The 19,952-nt window shown below is 48.5% G+C and overlaps 1 protein-coding gene across 1 annotated transcript; it reads left to right on the top strand.

Annotated features, from left to right (window-relative positions):
- Nucleotides 1–5,365: 5,365 nt before the first annotated feature.
- HHEX (hematopoietically expressed homeobox) lies at nt 5,366–10,780 on the top strand. Its single transcript, XM_058840724.1, has 4 exons — nt 5,366–5,878; nt 7,475–7,653; nt 7,882–7,932; nt 9,533–10,780. The coding sequence occupies exons 1-4, from the start codon at nt 5,500–5,502 to the stop codon at nt 9,764–9,766; spliced, it is 843 nt and encodes a 280-aa protein (XP_058696707.1). The 5' UTR covers nt 5,366–5,499; the 3' UTR covers nt 9,767–10,780.
- Nucleotides 10,781–19,952: the final 9,172 nt, after the last annotated feature.

The raw sequence follows: 19,952 nt of genomic DNA, 5'->3' as shown, positions 1-19,952 counted from the left end.
ATCCAGAAAAGCTCATGTTTTTGGTGGCAAATATATAGGAAATATGAGCCTATAAGGAACAATATATTGCTTTGTTTTTCATGGCATTGTTCACCACATTCTCATAATAGTCAGATAAGAAAGTTTTCAGACTAAGGAAGAGTTAGGAAAATACATTTCAGAAAACTTATAATCTGTGTAGTTTAATAGGATGCATTTACTTTGCAATTGCTTCGTAATTCAGAAGAAAACGCTGGTGAATTATGTCACATTTCAGCTGAATTAAACTGGTTTAGAGATACTGTATCACGATAATCACTAAGACAGCCCAGTCCAGAAAGAAAGTGGTATTAAACTATGTTTATAATGTGGGGCCATGTGTTCCTTCCTTTTACCACAGAGCCATAAATGTTGCATATTCCACTTCGCAAGTCAAGGTATCCCAAAAGAGATATTAATGATATTGGGGGCTACAGGAAATGGAAGCACCTTAACAATGTGTTCCCCTGAGGGTCTGGCATGTGCTGCCTTGGAAATCCTTGACAAGGCTCAAAAGCACCATTAAAGCTTTTCTGTAGCTTGCTTTTTTTTTCCATCAGAGCTGGTGACAGCATAGGTGAAAAGTGCTCTTGCTGATGGCAGCACATCTCTCATACCCACCAATATTCATTTAACATTAATAAATTGCTTAAACATTCCTCAGGTGTCTGTGTCTCTCTGCAGAAATTTGGGATCTTTATTTTGCCCGACTCTAAACCACAACCCAAGTGAAAGAGCAAAGGAGGAACCGAAGAGACAGCCCCTGGCCGACTTTTTGCCGGTTGCTTTCATCCCTTTAAGTTTTCCCTGTGATGGGGCTCTGCAGGTTTTCAGGGCAAGGCAAGGATGTGTAAATGCCAGTGCAAAAAAAAAAAAAAATTTGCTTTCTTCTAACCCAATGCTTAGAAACAGCTGAACCCATTTTGCTGAGACCTTAAATGTGCTCAGTGTGATAGAGATTCCTTCAGAACAGAATTCTTTTCATTTGGATGATTTAAATTTGGCAAACTCATAGTGGTGTAGAACAAAAACCAAAAAGCTCTGGCTAGCTCTGCCTAGAATAATAGTTTATCTATTGTCCACCCCTTTTTAGACCAAGATTTGTCTTGTTCTCCTATATTTAATGAATGTCTTTAAGACTGACTTGCCTTAATGCTTATTACAGTTGTAACTCATTTAATAAATCAAATCACGATGGTGAGGAGGAGGAAGTTGTAAGAAGTGAATATCTAACAGATGAGTTATCTGGAAGAAGGCAGCACCTACTGACATCACTCTGCAATGTGCAGTGCCTCTGTCTGGAGCAGTCTGTCTTCCATGATGCTAGGAAAATCAGAGAGGTGAACTCCCTCCTATTTCCTCCTTGGAAGGTATTCAAGGCTATGGCCTCACCTCACTTGGAAGAGTCTTGAAATATTTTCAATAATGGGAAGGGGTGGAATGGCTGTGGGTTGGATCCTCTTGGAAAGTGCCCTGTAGCATTAGGGAATGACGCTGCTGGTAGCCTGCTCCAGCTGTTAAAAAGATGGGAGTTTTGCTGAGTTGCTCACTAATTCTGTACAGCCAAACGCAGTTATTGCAGCTAGGAATGATCCATCTCTGGTGTAAGCTCATTGCCAAAGCCTGTAGTGTCACAGAAGGTGTGATTGTGGGTGAAACCCCAGTTTGGAGAGCAGAAACCGGCTAGGTACACGTTAGTGACAGCAATCCGTGAGGCAAAGGAAAGTGTTCTGTAATTCCAGACACACTCACCTATAAATTGCTGACCGGTTTATGTATTGCCGATATAAGCACCCCAGGGATCAGGAATATTCTGCTTATCGGGGCGTTTATCACAGATAATCATGGGTGCGGTGGAAATACCGCCTGGCGTGTGTCGCTGGTTTTGGAAGCTTTCATTTCCTGATTTTCTGACACTGGTGGGGGGGGGGGGGGGGGGGGGATTGTGGTTTTGATTTTTTTATTATTTTCTTTTAACGCACCGGCCAGAGGACAGGCCAGCACAGCTCAGCGCCCTCCGCCGTGCGCGCCCGCGGTGCCGCCGTCCAGCTGTTTCGCGTTACCGCCGCCCCGTAAAAGCCGCTCACGAACACGGTGACACATAAACGCTAAATTAAAGCGGTGCTGCTCCCCCGCCCCGGGGCTGGGGCAGAGGGAGATCCGACCACCCGCAGCCGGGCCGCGGGGCTGCCGGTTCCCCGCAGCAGCGGCTCGGAGGCGGCCGGCGGGAGGCTCCAGAGCCCCAGCGGAGCCCGTGGGGCCGCTTCCTTCCTCCCGCAAATGCTTCTCCCATCGCCAGGCACCTGTGGAACGCCGGCCTCGGGGAAAGCTGTCCGTGGCTCCACGCAGGACAAGGGCTGGAAGGGGAGGGAAATCGGCTCAAAACAGCCGATGAGCGAGGATGGGCTCGCTTACAGCACAGCCCCGGGCGCACCGTCCTGCCAGGCCAGCGTGGCAGCATCACTCGTGGCGCAGCCGATGGCAGCCGGGACCCCGCTGTTTCCCCCGGGGAGTCCACCCGACCCTTCCCCGCCAGCCCCCGACCTGAGGGGACACACGGAGCAGCTCATTCGCAGCGGCTTCCTCCGGCCAGAGCCGCTCTTTGTGTCCGCCCTGCCAGGAGCGCGCCCGGGCGGCAGCGGCGGACACGGCCCCTCCCGGCCCCGCCGTCGGGGCTGGCAGCGGGGCCGCCTCCTGCAAGTGGGGACCTTGGTTTTTATTGTTATTTTTTCCTTGAGCTCAGAACTCCTCGAAGGCGGGTGATTTCACGGAAAGTGAAGGGGAAGACAGGGCCCCGAAGTTATTACACAAAATAATGAGTTCTCCAGCCGATCCCTTCGGGCTGAGACCGTGCCAGTGCGGGGATGCACGCATCCAGCCCCGCCGCCCTCCAGAAATCCCCAGATTAGCAGGAAAACTTGGTGGTGTTTCAAGTGCATACCAAGAAAATTAATGTGAAAGCATTCCTTTTTTAATCGGGAAAGGCGTATATTTTCTCTCTCTCCCAGTGCTTCTCTCTCTATTCCCCCCTCCCTCCACCCCGCTCAGGGTTTTCCAGATAAATTGGAGAGCTTTCCAGAGAGAACCTGGAGAAGAAATAATAGAAATACTCAAGCACTGTCTTCGTTGCCCTGATCTACAGCACCTTACTTTAAATGCCCGTTAGACTGTAAAATCCGGTCAAAACTGTATTCATTGCAATAATATTGGTAATAATGTATTTTGTGCAAAGTTGCATTATCTCCCTCACGACAGAAACTACAAACAAAATGTATGTTCCAAGAGAAAAGGAAAAGGTTTTATTTAATCCAGAAAATAATTAAAATCTCATGTATTTTTATTGGTTTTAGTATCCAGCAGAGTGAAAATATTGAAACTCCGAGACCCCTTGCATTAAAAAGTCACAACTGTTCTATTTTATTAGTTCTGACTGTGTGAAAAAAATTATAAGGACAACATTGAAAAAATCCGGGTTTTAGAGCCCCGAATGGCCATAAAAACAATAAAATCAACAATAAAACCTGCACTAGTGATATTAAAAAATTATGTAGTTCAATAAATGTGACATTTCATGAATGCGGATTTAATAGTCTCCAACCCGTGGAAGGAGGAAGGCTGAGGTCTAACAATTGAATTTGAAAGAGGTGGTTCTGTAGAACTGCAAAATTAAGTGCTTCATTTTTCTTGTTAGGGATTATGCAGGGGTAGTGGAATGTAATAACTGTGTCATTAAAACTTCCTTTTAACAAGGCCTATTGCTTGTATAAAAGTCAGAAAGGAATAATCTCTTCCTCTATTTATTTGTTTTCCAATAATACAGCAAAACATTTTTTTTTTTTATTTTTGCATAAACTTGTTCTCAAGATTTTGAATCGACAGCTTGTAAAATATTGTGGGGGCCCTCCATTCTGCTGCCTTATATCATGCACGTCGTTATTCCAGAGGGCAACGGGTCATCGGTTTACTGTACATTTATTAAGTAAATCAAGCTGCAAATCCAACACTTCCAGATGAAAACATTAACTAAACCCCTTGGAAAGAGCAATGCCTGGGAGACTGAACACAGAGAAAAAATAATCAAAACTGTCAGCTCACTTTACGTGTACCTGATATTTACAAGACACAGGACCACGCTTTAAAGGTGAGTTTTGGCGTTTGTTAACAATGTAAAGAAAAAGAAAACCCAACCTCTCTGTATTATTAAAATATTTTTTTGTTTTTCATTTCACCAACACCCTTTCGTCTCGCTCTGAGCCTCTTAGTTATTAAGATCTTCCTGGGTTTGGAGATTTTTTTTTTCTAAAGGGAAAAAAAAAAACAAACAAACCAGAGTTATACCAGCACCTGCTATCCCTTAACAGCTTTCCGTGCTCGCTGTCAGCACGGGGGCGTGTGATGGAGACGGGGCACGGCGGGCTCCGGGACCCGCAGGGTGCACCTGCCGCCTCCGCTCGCACGGACAGGGAGAGGCTGCGCCCCGGCTGCTTGAGGGGCGCGGGCAGAGCGGGGCTCGCTGCCCCTTCCTCACACCTCCCACCACCCCGAGTCCGGCCCACAGCGGCGCTGGCTGGGGGCTGCGGGGCAGGGGGAATCACCCGGCGGGATCTTAAAAATTTAATCGATGGAGCCAGGTGGCGCTGCTCGGGCCGTCATACCGCCTTCCCTGCCCGGGCTGTCGGGCACTGGGTCCCCAGCCCCGCGCGGCCCCCATCGCCCCCAGCCTGCCGCCCGGTGCCGGCCGTCGGTGCCAGGCGGGACGCGAGCAGCGCGGCGCGACTTCCTGCTTCGCCACGCCGCGCTCTCGGCCCTGTGCTGGGCACGGGGCAGGAGCCCGGGCGGCCCCGCCGCCCACGCGCTCCCCACGCTCGTTCCCGGTCCACGCAGCCAGGCGGAGCGCCCGCGCGGACTTTTCCAAGCGAGAGATCCCCGGGCCGGGTGGGGGGTGCCCGTCCGCTTCTTGCCTCCTCCCTCGGTCCGCGCCAGGGCCACGCTGCAGGGGTCAGCGCGCACCCCCGCGGGGAAGCCCGAGAACCGGGTGACGCTGTGCCGTGCGCCCGAGAACCGGGTGACGCTGTGCCGCGCGCGGGCACAGGAGCGGGAAGCGCTGCGGGAGGCGCCGGGCCCCCAAGTGCCGTCGGGGCCCGGCGGGCGGCAGATCTCGCCCCGCCGCCCCGCGTTCCCCCGCGCTGCGGCCGTGGCTGATTGGCGCCGCGGGGAGTTCGCTCGGGGAGGCGGGGGAGTGTTTGCCGGCGGGGGGTGGTTTCCCCCTTCCCTGGCCGGGCTCATTGGCCAGACGGCGCCGTGGCAGGAAGGGGACAGAGACCACGCGGGCTCCGCCCCGCGCCAATAGAAACCTATCGAAGGGTAACCCGAGCCCAGAGAAACCCGCGGCCGCGGTGCCAGCACCCAGCCGCCGCGGTCGGGGCCGGTTTTCCGCAGGGGCGGCCGGGGGCGCGGGGGTGCGCGGGCGGCGACCGCGCCATGCAGTACCAGCCGCCCGGCGCGGCGCCGGCCGCCCTGGGCGTCGGCGTCCCGCTGTACGCGCCCACGCCGCTGCTCCAGCCCGCGCACCCCACGCCCTTCTACATCGAAGACATCCTGGGCCGCGGCCCCGCCGCCGCCCCGGCCCCCCACTCCCTGCCCGCCCCGCCGCCGCCGACGCTGCCGTCGCCCAACTCCTCCTTCACCAGCCTGGTGTCCCCGTACCGGACCCCCATCTACGAGCCGACCCCCGTCCACCCGGCCTTCTCCCACCACCTCGCCGCCACCTATGGCACCGGCGCCTACGCCGGGCCCCTCTACTCCTTCCCCCGCGCCGTCGGCGACTACGCGCACGCCCTGATCCGGCAGGACCCCCTGGGTAAGCCATGTGCCTTCCCCCTCCGCCCTCCCTGGGCTGCCACGCTGCCCTCGTCCCGTCCCCATCCCGCCGTCGGGGCAGGGGTAAATGGGAAGTGCCCGAAAGCGGTCCCCTCACCCGCCTGCCCCGCCGCTTCTCTGCGTTCCCCCGGCTCCCTCCGGCCCCCGTCTGATTTACAGTAAATTAAAGACGTGCCGCGCTCCGGGTCTGTCAGCGAGACCACAGTGCGCGGCCGCGGTGACTCAGATTTGTTTTCCTTCAAACCAAGTGACTCTGAGAGTGTCCTTAGTAATGTCGCGTGTGGTTTTGGTGGGGAGTTTTAATTGTGCTTGGAGATCGCATGGCAGATCTCAGTCTTTCCTGCGGATGACTTGAAAAACAGTCGGGAGGCCGGCTCCGCTCGCAGGGGCCCCCGAGGTTCCTCCGCGGGTCGGCTCGGGCCGCGGCGACTACTTCGTGCCCTCGGCCGGGGTAAGCGACCCCTCTGCGGGGGCTGAGCCCCGTGCCCGGGCTGCAGCACTTGTTCTTAGTGATTGCAAAACTGGACCTGACTCACCACATTTGTGCAGTGAAAGAGGCTGACCCTTTCCGTTCATACAGGAAACCTTGAGCTCTCGATAGGAGTAAATCTGGTTTCAGAAGCTGTTAAGTGTTTTCCTGGCCGCCTGAAGCAGGCTCTTCCCCGGGAGTCGTGCACATTGCTGATTACTTTATCGACATCCTCAATACAGACAAATTCAGGAAACACTCGACTTCTGATAGCCGGGATCCGTTTTTCTGATATTGTTCATTTCCTCTGTGTGGGATGTGACTTTATGACAGCTAAAATAACCAGTTGCTTCCTATTTTTTGAGTCTGTTTTGCACCAGAATTACTAAAGCCTGACGCAAGCAAAATCTCGAAAAACAATGCAGCAAACTGCAAAGGGTGCAGGCACAAAGACAAACAGCGTGACTCAGTAGCACTGGCCAGAGCCTCCCGTCCCGGGACGCGGCCGTGGCTCCGTAGCGGGGCCACTTCCCCGACGTGTCGCTGCCTGCACCTCCTCGCCCCTCACCCGGCCCGGGGCCGAGCCAGGCGGGCACCCCGCGGCCTCTGGAGGGCAAACCCCCAGCCGAGGATGGGGGACATGGGGGCTCTTCTTCCTAGAAACCCAGTGCCCTCCTGTTGGCGCGTCACCCCTGCCCAGCCCCGCGATGTCCCCGCTCTCCGCAGGGACCCGGGCACTGGCTCAGAGAAAGGGAGGCAGTTTCTTTGGGGCATCGCGGTGAAAGAGCAGAAGGAAGCAAAGGTCTTTTTTTTTTTTTTTCTTTCTTTTTTTTTTTTTTTTTTTTTTTTTTTGGTCTCTTTCTGTGCGAGATAGACCAACAGGAAACACATTGACGGAAATGTTGCCAAAGCCCGTAGAGTGACTTTAACTGGTCTGTTTGGCGGAGGGGAAAAAATCAGAGAGGGGAAAGATCAGAGCAGGAACTGGGAGAAATAAAATCAGGCGAAGGAAATTAGCGAACCCTGGGCCCTGGCAGGGCCGGGGTTCCCCAGTCACGGGTGTCCACGGCCGGCCAGTGACCCTCGGTGCTGTGCCTCTCTTTGTAGGGAAGCCGCTGCTGTGGAGCCCCTTCATCCAGCGGCCGCTGCACAAGAGGAAGGGGGGGCAGGTCCGCTTCTCCAACGACCAGACCATCGAGTTGGAGAAGAAGTTCGAGACGCAGAAATACCTCTCCCCGCCGGAGAGGAAGCGCCTGGCCAAGATGCTGCAGCTCAGCGAGAGGCAGGTGAGGCCGTGCCCCTGCCCCGGGGAACCGCACCCCCTTCCCGGCCGCTCCAGGCCCTGCCGTGCCGCTGCTGTCGGTGCATCGCTCCCGGGGACCTGGCCGGCTCGGGGTCGGCAGGGGAGGGGTGCTTGGCAGGTTCTTGCTTTTTTTGCTCGTGGCTTGGGTAGGGCTTCGGGCACTTACTGGCTCCAAGCCTACCCCGCACCTTTTCTCGTTGTCGTTGCTCAGGTCAAAACCTGGTTTCAGAATCGCAGAGCCAAATGGAGGCGTCTAAAGCAGGTACGTAGATGTTTCTGTTTCTATAGAAATAAGTATTTTAATTGTCTTATCTTACGCCGTGCTCACCTATTCCAGGTTGTATGCAGAAGTCATCTGAAAGGCTGTTTAACCTCTTCACCTTGATTAAAAAGACAAATAGTCATGCTGGAATCCATGAGGGCTCGTTCAGGCAGCACTAATGTTAAAAGCTTCTAATGCAGTTCCTATATCAATTATGCCCGTCTTTCACACACCACCTATTAAAACTCCACGCTAATTGTTTTGTAAACCCATATGTTGTTTAGCCAATTAATGTGGAGAAGATAAGTAATTGTCAGTAAATTACTTAGGCAGTTTTTTTGGAGAATATTAACTGGTGTTTTAAAATGCCCTCTCTTAATAAACACATGTCGATGTATTTTGCTAACATTGGGAGAAGGCAGGTACAAACACCTTGCTTGTTTTGAGGAGCTGCATGGAAAACTGAGTAGCTTTTACTTTCCTTTCACAAACAGTTATAGTGTATGAGGCTAAGAAGTTAAAGGAGTTTCCCTTCTCTTAGAAATCATGATCAAGCAGATAATTATTTAGGGATTTTTATGGCACATAGAGGCTGTGCCTGGCTCAGCAAAACCGAGGTCCCTTGGCTCAAGTATTTTTGAAAAATTCTGATGTTTTGGCTTGAGTCTGACTTCAGTAAGTGTGACATGGGCACACATGTTTTACTGGCAAATTAGCCTTTAATATAAAAGTAAAGAGAAAAGAAAACCGATCACAGTACCATGCTCTAGATGAATCTGTTCTGTGACATTCGCCTGAGTTTAACTCAGTCTTCAGTTGGTTTTTTAATAAAGTCCTATTATTCTGGCAAGAGGCTGGCTAGGGCCCAACCCATGCCACAGTGTCCGGAGAGCTCACTTGGGATCTCGGCCATTTTAAGTCATTTCCTCCTTTTCATTCAGTCACATCCATTTCTCCCAGCCTGCAAGGTTATATCATGGGTACGTGTCTCTGCCTGCTTTTTCTTTAGAGTAGCATTTCATGCCCCCTTAGGGGACTGGGCTCTCCAGACAGGTGCCAACATAGGGCTACTCTTGCCTTCACAAAAAAAGGTTTTGGTTTGGTTTTAGTGGCTAGTGTTTTAATGTTAAGTTTTAGCTTAATTAGTAATTTTTTTTCCATTTGTTTTTGGGCCACTGATGGATTCAACCTCCCTCCTCTTGCTGCCGGGTGTAATTAAAGAAAGATCAGGGCAGGAGGAAGCTGTGTGTCGGTGTTTGTAGACTCATAATAAACATTTGCTTTGCTAAAGACAAAAGTTCAGAGGTTCCTGGGCTCCAGCAGCTCCTGACTCTTTTGAAGTGGCTGTGATAACCATCGCCAAGGAGCCTTATTCATGGCAGCAGCCCCTGTGGCTGTGAGGGAGCGGGATCAGGAGCCCTTGCCTGGCCCTGTCCCACTCGGGCAGGTTTATAGGCAGGAGGCCCAAGGAGGTAGCAGGACACCTGCCTTTTTCTGCAAGAAACCTGAGGTGGTTTTCCCACACAGCACAGCTGGAATTCCCGGGCCTCCTGTCTCTGTGGCCTGTAGTTCTGTACCAAGCAGGATTCTTTCATTGCAGGAGAACCCCCAGGCCACCAAAAAAGAAGAAGTAGAAGGTGCTGACAGTCACAGTGACCAAAGGCCAGAGAGCTGCCAGAGCCCCGAGCAGAAGGGTAAGGAGGTCTCTCTGGATGGCTCACAGTACACACCCTCACCAGCCTCACAGGAGGACCTGGAGTCAGATGTCTCTGATGACTCTGATCAAGAAGTGGACATTGAAGGTGATAAAGGCTATTACACTGCTGCCCACTAACAGTCCTGTGCAGAGAGCAGACCCTAACTCGGCTTGCACTTTACCAGGGGCTGGTTTGAAAGAATATTGTGCTACAGGAGAAAACTTTCACCGTTACACTGAAAGAAAAAAGCATCACCAAATAGACTAATTTTATAATAAGCAGAGGAAGAAGGATGTATTTTCTGCGAGCAGTTCAGTTTTGATATCTCTCATTTGGTTAAAGGACCGTGGTTTGTATTTAATTATTTGTAAAATATGTTTGTACAATAATCAATGTTCTAAGTGGAATATAATCCTGCACCCTGTCTTTACTCATGATGGTGGAGAGGGTCTGAATCAGCTGCTGTTGGTGATCAGGCAGAACTCTAACTAGTGTGGAAGTGAGTATGGATTGCAGGACTAAGACCTTTATATGTGTAAACAAACGTACTTTAAATAGATTAATTTAAACGCCCTTTGTAAGCAGAGAAACATGTTCTGTGAAATAGGGAGGGATTTGACAATCCCAAGAAGTGCCTTATGCTCACACCCTTTTATGTGCCATGGTGCTCTCTACTGAGACATCCCTTTGTCAGGTAGGGTTGTTGGACAGATTCCTTTTTCATCTTGAAAGAGAGGAGATGTGCCTTCTCAGATTTTTGAGAATTTTGCCTCACAGTTTGGATGGTTCCATTTGCAAAAAAAAAAAAGAAAAAAGAAAAAAAAATTCTCCTTCAAAATCTCTAGGACTGTTTTTTATGGATTTCATATTTGAGAAGAAATTGCAGGGAGCAATAGGGCCCTGCTGCAGGACAGAAACTGGCATCAGCTGCAAGGGCATAAATGAGGCACACAGCCATGGGAAGATAATGCCTATCATACACATATCTGCTTCTGTACATACTAGTTTTCTTTAAAAGTCTTGTGGTTTTGTACCTCACATTGTTCATATTTTGTACATATTTGTTCAGTGTTAAAAAAAAAATGGCAAAACCTGGTATTTAATTTTTGATGGACATATCTGTGAAATAAACCTAAACTCTGCAACACTCACCACTCTGGCCATCCAGTTTTCTGCCAGTGGCAGGAGAAAACCCAAACCTCTCCTCTGCCAGGTGTGTTGTAAGTGGCTTTTCCCTCAGTACTGTGCCAGCCACCAGCCACCCCGAGTTTTCAGCTCGGTTACAGGAGTCTCATGTGGGCTCTCTGCTATGTTTTTTTGCTGTTTAAGCCTCCCACCTCGTGTTTCGGTTTTGCCCGTGCCCACATGGGAATGGGCTCTGTGTTGGGAGGAGGAAAACCTGGCTGGCAAGCTCAGGCTGGGAGCGTGGGTGTTTACCCCCGAGTCGCCCTGACCTTGGGGGGCCGGAGAGGGAGTGCGGGCTGGAGGAGGAGCGGGGCCGGCAGGGACTGCTCGGGGCCGGGCATCGACCCCAGTCGGGGCAGACGCTGACCCACCTGAGTCAACAGTGGTTATTCATCGGCCTTTCTCCGAAATTACGTCGACCCAGGGAAGGAGCACGGAACCCGGGGGATGAGAATTGCTCCCAGAAGCGGGCATCCTGGATGGGCACTCGCGTGGGTATTCAGCCCTTCCAGGTGCCACAGTGAGCACCCAGGGAAAAGGGATTTACGCCTGGCCAAGTGTCAAAGAGGCTTTTAGTGCCAAGAAATGTTTTTAGATAGCAACAAGTGACTATTGTTACTAGCGAGGGAGGATGGCCCTTAGAGCAGATGAAATGTTGGTTCTAAGCGAGTTAATTCTTTAGAAACACCAGCTGAGTTTTCTGAATAAGTGACTTTAACTTTGGTTTATTCGAAAACCGCTCTCATGAACCGGGCCCGAAAAGCCGGAGTGATGGGGAGGTTCTGTGCCCCCTGCCCGTGCACGCCGTGCTCAGCCCCCGGCTGCCCCCCGAGCTGCTCCGGTCGGGGCCGCGGCAGGGCCGAGCACGGCGGTGCCGGGGACGCGGGCACCGGCCCCGGTTTAACGCCGCCCGTGACAAAGGCAGCTTCGGGGCTCTCCAGGGCGTCCCCGGGGCTCCTCTCGGCCTTTGCGCCGGGATCGAGCCCCAGCGCGGTGCGCACCCCGCGAGGAATCGCTGAGACAACTCAGTGGGGCTGCGCTGAGGGGCAGGAGATCGCTTCTCCATCCTTCGGCTTTTCCCTCGCTCGGGTTCCCGTCGCGGGTCCCGACGGGGACAGCTCGCCGTGAGTGCCGAGAGCTGCGGCGGTGAGGGTGATGGGGTTGGGAGGGCCGGAAACAGAGCAGGGAGCGCTCGGGGAGATGCCGTCCGTGACTTTCTTTATCTGTTTTCTGTCCCGATCTCATCAAGGTGCACGAAACTGGCGTTAGCTCTTCAACGCGACTCCGTGTTATGGCTGTGCTTTCGCGTGGGGATGGGAACACGGGTGGGCAGCCGCCGGCGGCCCGTGAGAGTGGACACCGGGCAAACCCCATTTCCACGAGGGCTGATGTCGGCCAGGACAAGCCGGGAGAGCCAGCCGAGCCTCATGTGATGGGCTCGGGGGGAGGCTCTGCCCGAGGAACTGCGCGAGGTCGCGTCCCGGGGGATGCAGTGGGGTCCAGGGAAGCCGGGCTCGCTAACCCAGGCGCTTTCCCCGCCGTGGCAGGGATTCGGCGGCTCCCTGCAGGTGGGGAGCGCAGATGCGCCGTCTGCAGCCGCCTGGCCAGGGATGTGGATTTCCAGGGTGTCGCGACAGGTGACAAACAGCGCTGTGCAGTCGATATGTCCTTGCTCACCCGCCCACCCGGGGAGGGGGTTTAGGGAGGTAAAACACACCGGCGGGCCCGGCCGAGCTGCCGGTCAGAAATAACCCCCCCTCATCTGTCCCTAATTTTCCCAGCTCGTTCCCACGCGGGAGCCACCGACGTGGGCATGACCACGGTGGGGCGGACGAGTGTCCCTCTACGGGCAGTCTTCTCTTTGGCAGGAGAAAAACAGCCAAAGCACTTTACACCGTTCGGGAAAACCTTCGAGCCCCTTCCGTGCCACCCTGCTCTGTCCTGTTTGTTTGCCCGTTGGCTATTCCATGCCCAACTGGCACGTATGACCTTTCCAGCACAACTCCCGTCTTGTTTTCGACTTTTTTATCAGCCGATTCAACTTGAAAATGGTTATCATTTAGCAGAAAAACAAACAGAAAAGCACATTTTTGTAAGCAAAACGTTAATGATTGGAAGAATTGCACCAATTTCAGCTTGACAGTGTGTGATTAATCCTCCGGGTCAGGTACTTATATTTTTAGTCATTAGGTTCGTCGGCCTTTGATATGCAGAACTGTTTCTAGCCTAATAGGCTATCGACCGAGCCGCTGTGTACTTTGACTCGGTGCGCAGCGCGGTCCCCGCGGGATGCGCGGGCAGCGCCGGCCGGGCAGGGGCAGCGGGGACAGCGGCCGGAGCCGGCCCGGCCCGCACAGGGGACCCGCGGGTGGGGCAGGCAGAGCCCGTCCCGCGGCCGGGACACGCGTGGGGCTGCGCGTCCGAGCCCGCCGCCAGTGCCCCGCGGGGGCGGGGAGAGGAGGAAGGCGGATACGCGATGTTTGCAATGCAGGTCGCTTTAATCCTTCTCACTGAAATGTCCAGAGCCTCTTCTATTGCACAATAATAGGAAATAATAACTCAGGGCTGCTAATTGTTTGCTTTCGCTGAAAAGGACCTTCCTCTGGTCATATCGGATAAGAGGATTTTTATCCGTCCACTCGGTTTAGTGAATGACAATAAAAGGTATTAGGCCTGGAAGACATCTGCTATTGAATGTCTCCTCAGAGGACAAAAAAAATAAAAAAGTCAGACAATAAAATCTGTGCATGGATATTATTGTCTTTTAGCTATGTATATATATATATGCAAAATGTTAGTTTTTGGAGACATTATTTTAGCACATGAGAAAGTTTCAAGACAGAACTATAAACCTGAAAGAAGTATAAACCGGAGTCCAGAGAATGCTGATCTGATTCAGATCAACTTCCTACTTATGTTTAGCAGTGGTTTGGGCTTATTAAGGACTTTGTCCAGGTCTTTGGTGACAACAGTTTACCAAAAGAGCCTTTGCTGACAGTTGAGTCTCTGTCTTATTTTGAATCATGGACTGGCTCCAGGTCTCCTGAGCATGGGAGGTTTGCTTATTCCTATTTATCCAAAACAGGAAATCAATGTGTATTTCTAAAATATTTCAGATGCTCATGTCAAGGCCAAAAAAACTTTACACAATCATGTAAAAGCCTTATCATGTTAACTTAAGTGGCTCTGCTTCACAGCTCCATTGTCTGCGAGCTATTGACAAATGACTGCTAAACTCCGGGAGTCTCAAGCACATCCAGACTGTGTTACTTTGGTCACTTCGAGTTACAACAGCAAATTATTATTTGGTGGAATCTTTCAATTGAGTTGGTGACTTGTGAATTTTCCCCTGAATGTTAGATACCCACCCATGTTATAAAGGCATAATCTCTAATGGGACTAATGGAGAGGTAGATCTTTTTTCCTATCAGATTGATACTCACCTATGTCGTTAACCCTTATTAATAAACAGAACTAATATGTTTGCTAGGGTTTGTTGACTTTTTTGTTTTGTTTATTTGGTTTTGTTTCTGTTTGTTTCATTTTGTTGCTGTAAAGTTTTGTTTTTTTCACATAGCAAACCAGAGCCTGATATTAAACAGTCTGGGAGGCTGTGCTCATGCTTGTTTTAGAATTGTCATAGTGACTTTTTAATTTTTAATTCTTATTTTCTTTTCTTTCCTGAAAGTATTGTTTCAGATGTCAAAGGTACTAACACATTTCTGGGAAAGACATACGATTTTTTCACTCTCCAGTAAGCTTGGTAGGAGCAAACCAATGTAAGGATATGTATTAACGACTAAGAATTTTTCTGCTGACTTTTTACAAGACAATTGTTAGAGCGGGTATGTGTGCAAGCATCCGGGCTGGACATTTTCAAGTAGCTGTTTAAAGGAGCAGATTTGACCAAGGGTTTTGTCTGAGTACATTTTGGGGAAAACAAAGTCGAAGTCAAAACAAATTGCTATGGTGGCCTGTAGGAAATGAATTGGTGCTCACAGTCAGCTAGAAATACTGATGTTAAAGACAAACTGAACTTTGCATTTGTTGGTACACTTTAGGCGAATGATTTGGGTTAAAAGATTGGATGGGCATGAAAAATGAGCTGCCATCTCATCAGCCTTAGAGAAGAGACCATTTCCAGAAGGCCTAATTAAATCAAGCTTATTTAGGGGCTAAAAATCCCATCTGACAGACACATAGACCTCAAAACCTTTAACATGACTTTAGCAGGCTGAGTTGCAGTCAGCAAGGAGCCCAGAATATGACCTGCTAAAACTTGGCAATTGTATCAGTTGACACTTAGTAGGTCTTGCTTTTGAAAAAAAGAAGTTCCTGACTGAACTAAATCTACTGAAAAAAAAAAGGATCCTTTTTACCTTTTTGTCTAGACAGACCCTTCAGGGTTTTCCTGCACTTCAATCTTCACCATTGCTTTGAAGACCTAGTGGAGAAAATCCATCCTGATCCTTTCCTATGCTATTATACTCCTTGGCTGTTGCAGTGGGCATGCCATTGTAAGGAGTATTCTGTCATTGTCTAGACAAGCTTTAAAGTTGTATTTTTAGAATGACTTAGCAAACACTTTTAAACACCTTTCAGCATTTGACTTGTCCTGTCTATGCAATGTTTCAAATCATGGTAGTCAAACCTATTTAGCTAGTATCTTTAAAAACACAGCTTTTATCCAAGTCTAGACATACTGAGAGTTCTTGTCCTGGAATACACCCACGTGAGGGTGGAGCTGTCTTAAAATGAGTCAGGACTGCCCACTACCCTGCAATTGTATCTCAATGACTTACTGCAGCTATCAGGACAAAAATCAGAGGTTAAAAGGGGAAGAAGTAACTTTGTTTTATACACATCAGTTCTGCCACTTCCTTCTCAGTGTAATAAGGAACCCTCTTACACAGCCAAAGACCTAATCTAGCACACGAAATCAAACAGAGACCTGTTGTAGTCCCAGGGTACAGAAGGATCCAGTTCTGCAAAAGGATGGACCAGTGGCCAAGGTTACTTTCCAGGGACTTATCCTGGAAGTTCTTCCCAAACGTACCTTGGAAATAGCCCAGGTTGCTGTAAGGGGTTTAGAGATGATAACCCTTTAAAGGAAAAGGTCTGCAGTAATTTTTGGCTGGTGGGTGTTGAAGCCCTGCCAGCACTTCAGAGAAAGTTTGGCTCATCGAGGGTGTTTCGTTGGTTGATTCTGGGCTCCATGGTAGTAAGAGACCAGATTAAATTTATCTCTGAGCATGTCAGTGCCAGTTAGATGTGGGCAGGAACTGCGAATGAGTTGCTCTGTTGGCTGAAAACAAACACGGGGCTGTATAAGCCAGGGTGAGAACAGCCAAGGGAGTTGAGCTATAGTAGTAGAGGCTTCAGGGGCTCAGAGGCAAAAATAATGGGATGGGACAGTAGCTCTGCAGCCCCATGGCATCCTGATGCAGGCAGTAGAGGAAACCAAAAATTTCTTCTGAAGTTTGTCAGATAATGGAAAACTATTTTTTGGGTAAAGGGCAGAGACTGATCTGACAGTCTGTCAGGGACCAGACTGAAATTTTCCATCCAGGTAAGATTTTGGAATAAACTAGTGGTCGGTACAGTCCCTAGGACATGGGTTAGGTCTGCCCTGCAGAGCTAAAGCCTTTTCTGTGGCTTTGGCCCTGGAGGCTCACACAGACATTGGCTTGGTCACCAGTAATGCACCTGGTACATTATTGTCTCCTTGGTGCAATACCCCCTGCAACTTCATGAGCCTTTTACTCCAAGTGAAGCAGCCTATTTTGATTCAGTGAAATAGCAGCAATAGTGGCAGCACCAAAGAAGGCAGCTCTTGGCCATCTCTGGCACCTGAACTCATCTCTGTTAGCAGGCAGGAGATGTACAGCGCTTCCCCAAAGTCATTTCTCTTTATGGTAACTTTTTGGGGAGGACTGAACCCCATCAAATCACTAGTTGCTTTTGAGAATCTCAGTCAGAACCATAAACAGATCGTTTTTTTGCTGTTCACCACTTCCCATACTGTGGTACGGGAAGAGAATGACGACACTGAAATAGCTGAATAAAGGACACCCATTTTCTGCCTGTGTTACTCTCATAATGAATACTATTCATGCTCGCTGCTGGTTTGCTCCACCAGTTACCCCACAGCCTTTGGGAGTGTCTGTGCAGTCAGGGTGTACTCACAGAAAAGGTAGATGGTGAATATCAGCATACATTAAAATATATTTATGTCTTAATTAAAAAAAAACTTACACAGAAAAGTACAGGTTTTTTTTTTCCTTTTTAACCTTCATCTGATATTTTTGCTGTAACAAAATATATGCTACATGCATATGGAAACAAACGTTTTTTCTAGAGAAGAGAATTATGACACAGAGGCCTGTGGGTGACCAGAACTCCTCTGAAAGTAGTGTGTGGTAGGATGCAGCTGGTCAACTTCAGAGTCTTTTGCAAGACAGCAGAAGTTCCCTGTGCTTGAAGTAATAAATATCTTACATCCACAGTTGTGGCTGGGGAGGGCGGTTTATATTGATTCATCATCAACCACTCCAAAATGAGATTGCTGAGTTGTAATGTAACCCTTAGAAGGGGTTTCCTGACAAAATTATTTTCTGTTATTTTGTATTATTTTTTTCAAAGGTGATACTTTTGCCTGATAACTGTCTCCTGAACTGTCAGTCGCAGGATTCATTAACACAACCTGTACAATCTGATTTCCTATATATATATATATATATGAGGAATAATCTAGCACTGGCAAATGAGGCACACACAGTGATACTTTAAAATGGATGTAGAGTATTAAGTTATTTGTTGGTTGCACCAGAACAAATGTAGGATAAATAATGCCATTAAATAACAAATGGATTAAGGCCTTATTTTTTCTTAGTTGATTACGGAATCTGCATTACTACATACTTTCCATTATTTGCAAATTACACCAGACAGATTGAATAAATGCTTTAAAATGGGTCCTGAACACTGGTTTAGAAGCACAGAGGAAATGGTTTCTTAGACAACTGCTACCCACATATTGATTTAATAACAGAGAGGTGGAGGGGCAAAGATGATTATGTTGATGTACTGAGCTGTTGATTGTTTAATTGAAGGTAAAATTTTTAGCTTCACTAGTCAATTACCTGATCTCATTAAGTTCTTAAAAATCACTAAAATACCATTCTGGCTGAAGCAGCTGCACTTTGCTACTATATTGTCTAAAGCATTAGGAAAATCATTTGCTAATGGTGATTTACAAGTGTAAACATGAGGTATTTTTAGTATCCGAATAAGCTTTCTCCATGTGAGAGATTTTGAATGACTACTATGCACCAGGTATGTAAGGACAAAGAAGTATATGAAATGTGTTGCTTAAATGAACCTTAAACTTCTAAATATTTTAAGTTTTTTTCTATTTAATTTTTTTCTATTTAAATTATTCCACCCTTATCAACAGGGTGGAAAATATAAATAGAAAATTATGGATTTTTAATATTAAAGCTGTTTCAAATATAAATGTAAGAAATTATTCAGTGCCTGTCACGTAATAGAGGTTGTTTTAAGGATAGATGCAAACGAAGACAGCATTTGGTTTCCCTGTGGAAGAAGAAGCCCTATGGTGTGAAGATGCTGAGGACACCAGCATGGCAGGACAAGATGATGATGCTCTGAGGACTCCAGAGCAGCAAGGACAACTCATCCTGGGCCTTGCCTTGCTACTTTGAAAGCTGCTGATAGAGGATTTTGCATAGCTTGTCCTGGCTTCTGTATGCCGTAATGTGCAGAGTACTGACATGAGCACTGCTAGCAGTCACGAGCATTTTTTGTCTTTCCAAACATCATAGGAACACATTCTTTTGGGTTAACACATTTTCATTTTGCAGGATGCCTGTCCCAGTAAAGGTAAGTGATCAGTCAATGGTCATACAGTTATGTAGGAAGCTTCTTTCAAAACCTGTGTGGCAAGGGTTCTGTCATTGTGTACTTTGTCTGGTTTTAGATCAGTTCAGAGAAAGACAGCTGGTTTCCATGCAGAAGGACTCTGGGATGAATTTCTTCATTCCTGCAAGCAATGTGCTTTCAGTCACATGAACTTGATGAACTCTCAAAAAGGAGCTAGACATGTTTTTCTCTCAGTACAAAGACGTAACAAGGTTATGAACAATCCCCAGAACGAGAGATGAAGGAAGACCTGGGCTGTATTTTTCCCCTTTCACAAAGGGTTAATTAGTGGTAATAGAGAAATAATTTAGAAGAAATTCAGTGACACTAAGATTTCCCAGTTTTTGAGGATATTCCCACTGATGTCTGATTCTGGTTCTATGCCAGTCCACATGCCACTTAAAATCTCTTTGGAGTGAAAAATGACTGTCAAAATGTGAAAAGGGGACAAAAGCACACAGCCCTGACAAAGAAATGTTGCCAGTTCCCCAATCTTAGAGCACATGCCTCCAAACTTCTCAGGAAATACAATTATGTTCTTACAGTTACCTATTATTGTATGCAGTTCCCATACATCAGCTGCTCCTAAACTACTGGCATGGTTGTTACTTAGGTTTTTAGGTACTCGAATTGAAGTGCAAAGTGCAAGGCAAATAAAACTTCCGGTGTTGCATTATGTTATGTAAATTGGCAATTACATTCTGCACAAGGCAGTGATATAAATTATGAGATCAACCCAAATTTGAGGACATTCATAGTCCTAAAGGAGTCTTCCTTAGTATTAGGTAGGTGTCAGAAAGTATTTTGTGTTGTAACAAAAGACAGTGGGCATGAGAAGGACAAAACCCAGTTTTTAATAAAACAACATTGATTTAGGTCTTTCTGATGGCAAAACTACTCAGGGGCCGTAGTTTGGCTTCGTTTTTCTGAGTATTGCCTTTTTGGGGTGTGGGAAGGGGGATGTTTTGGCCTTGTACTGTTCCTTATTGACTGTGGAATTGAGCAGGAAGAGTAGAAGCTGTGTAGAGCTGTTCCAAGACTCACTCATACTGTCAAGCCAGAGAAGTTTGTTGTGCCAGTGTTATTGTGATCAGCCAGTCTGTCCAAAATGGTGCTGCAACCTCTCTCAGGTTAAAATAGCACAAACCCATTTTTGGATGGGGTAGAGCCTGTGTAACTTGGTTTACCATTGCAGTT

Source organism: Poecile atricapillus, chromosome 6 (assembly GCF_030490865.1).
Source record: "Poecile atricapillus isolate bPoeAtr1 chromosome 6, bPoeAtr1.hap1, whole genome shotgun sequence".
In the NCBI taxonomy this organism is placed as follows: Eukaryota; Metazoa; Chordata; class Aves; order Passeriformes; family Paridae; genus Poecile; species Poecile atricapillus.
The sequence above is the reverse complement of the archived record's forward strand: the minus strand, read 5'-3'. Positions and strand labels throughout refer to the sequence as shown.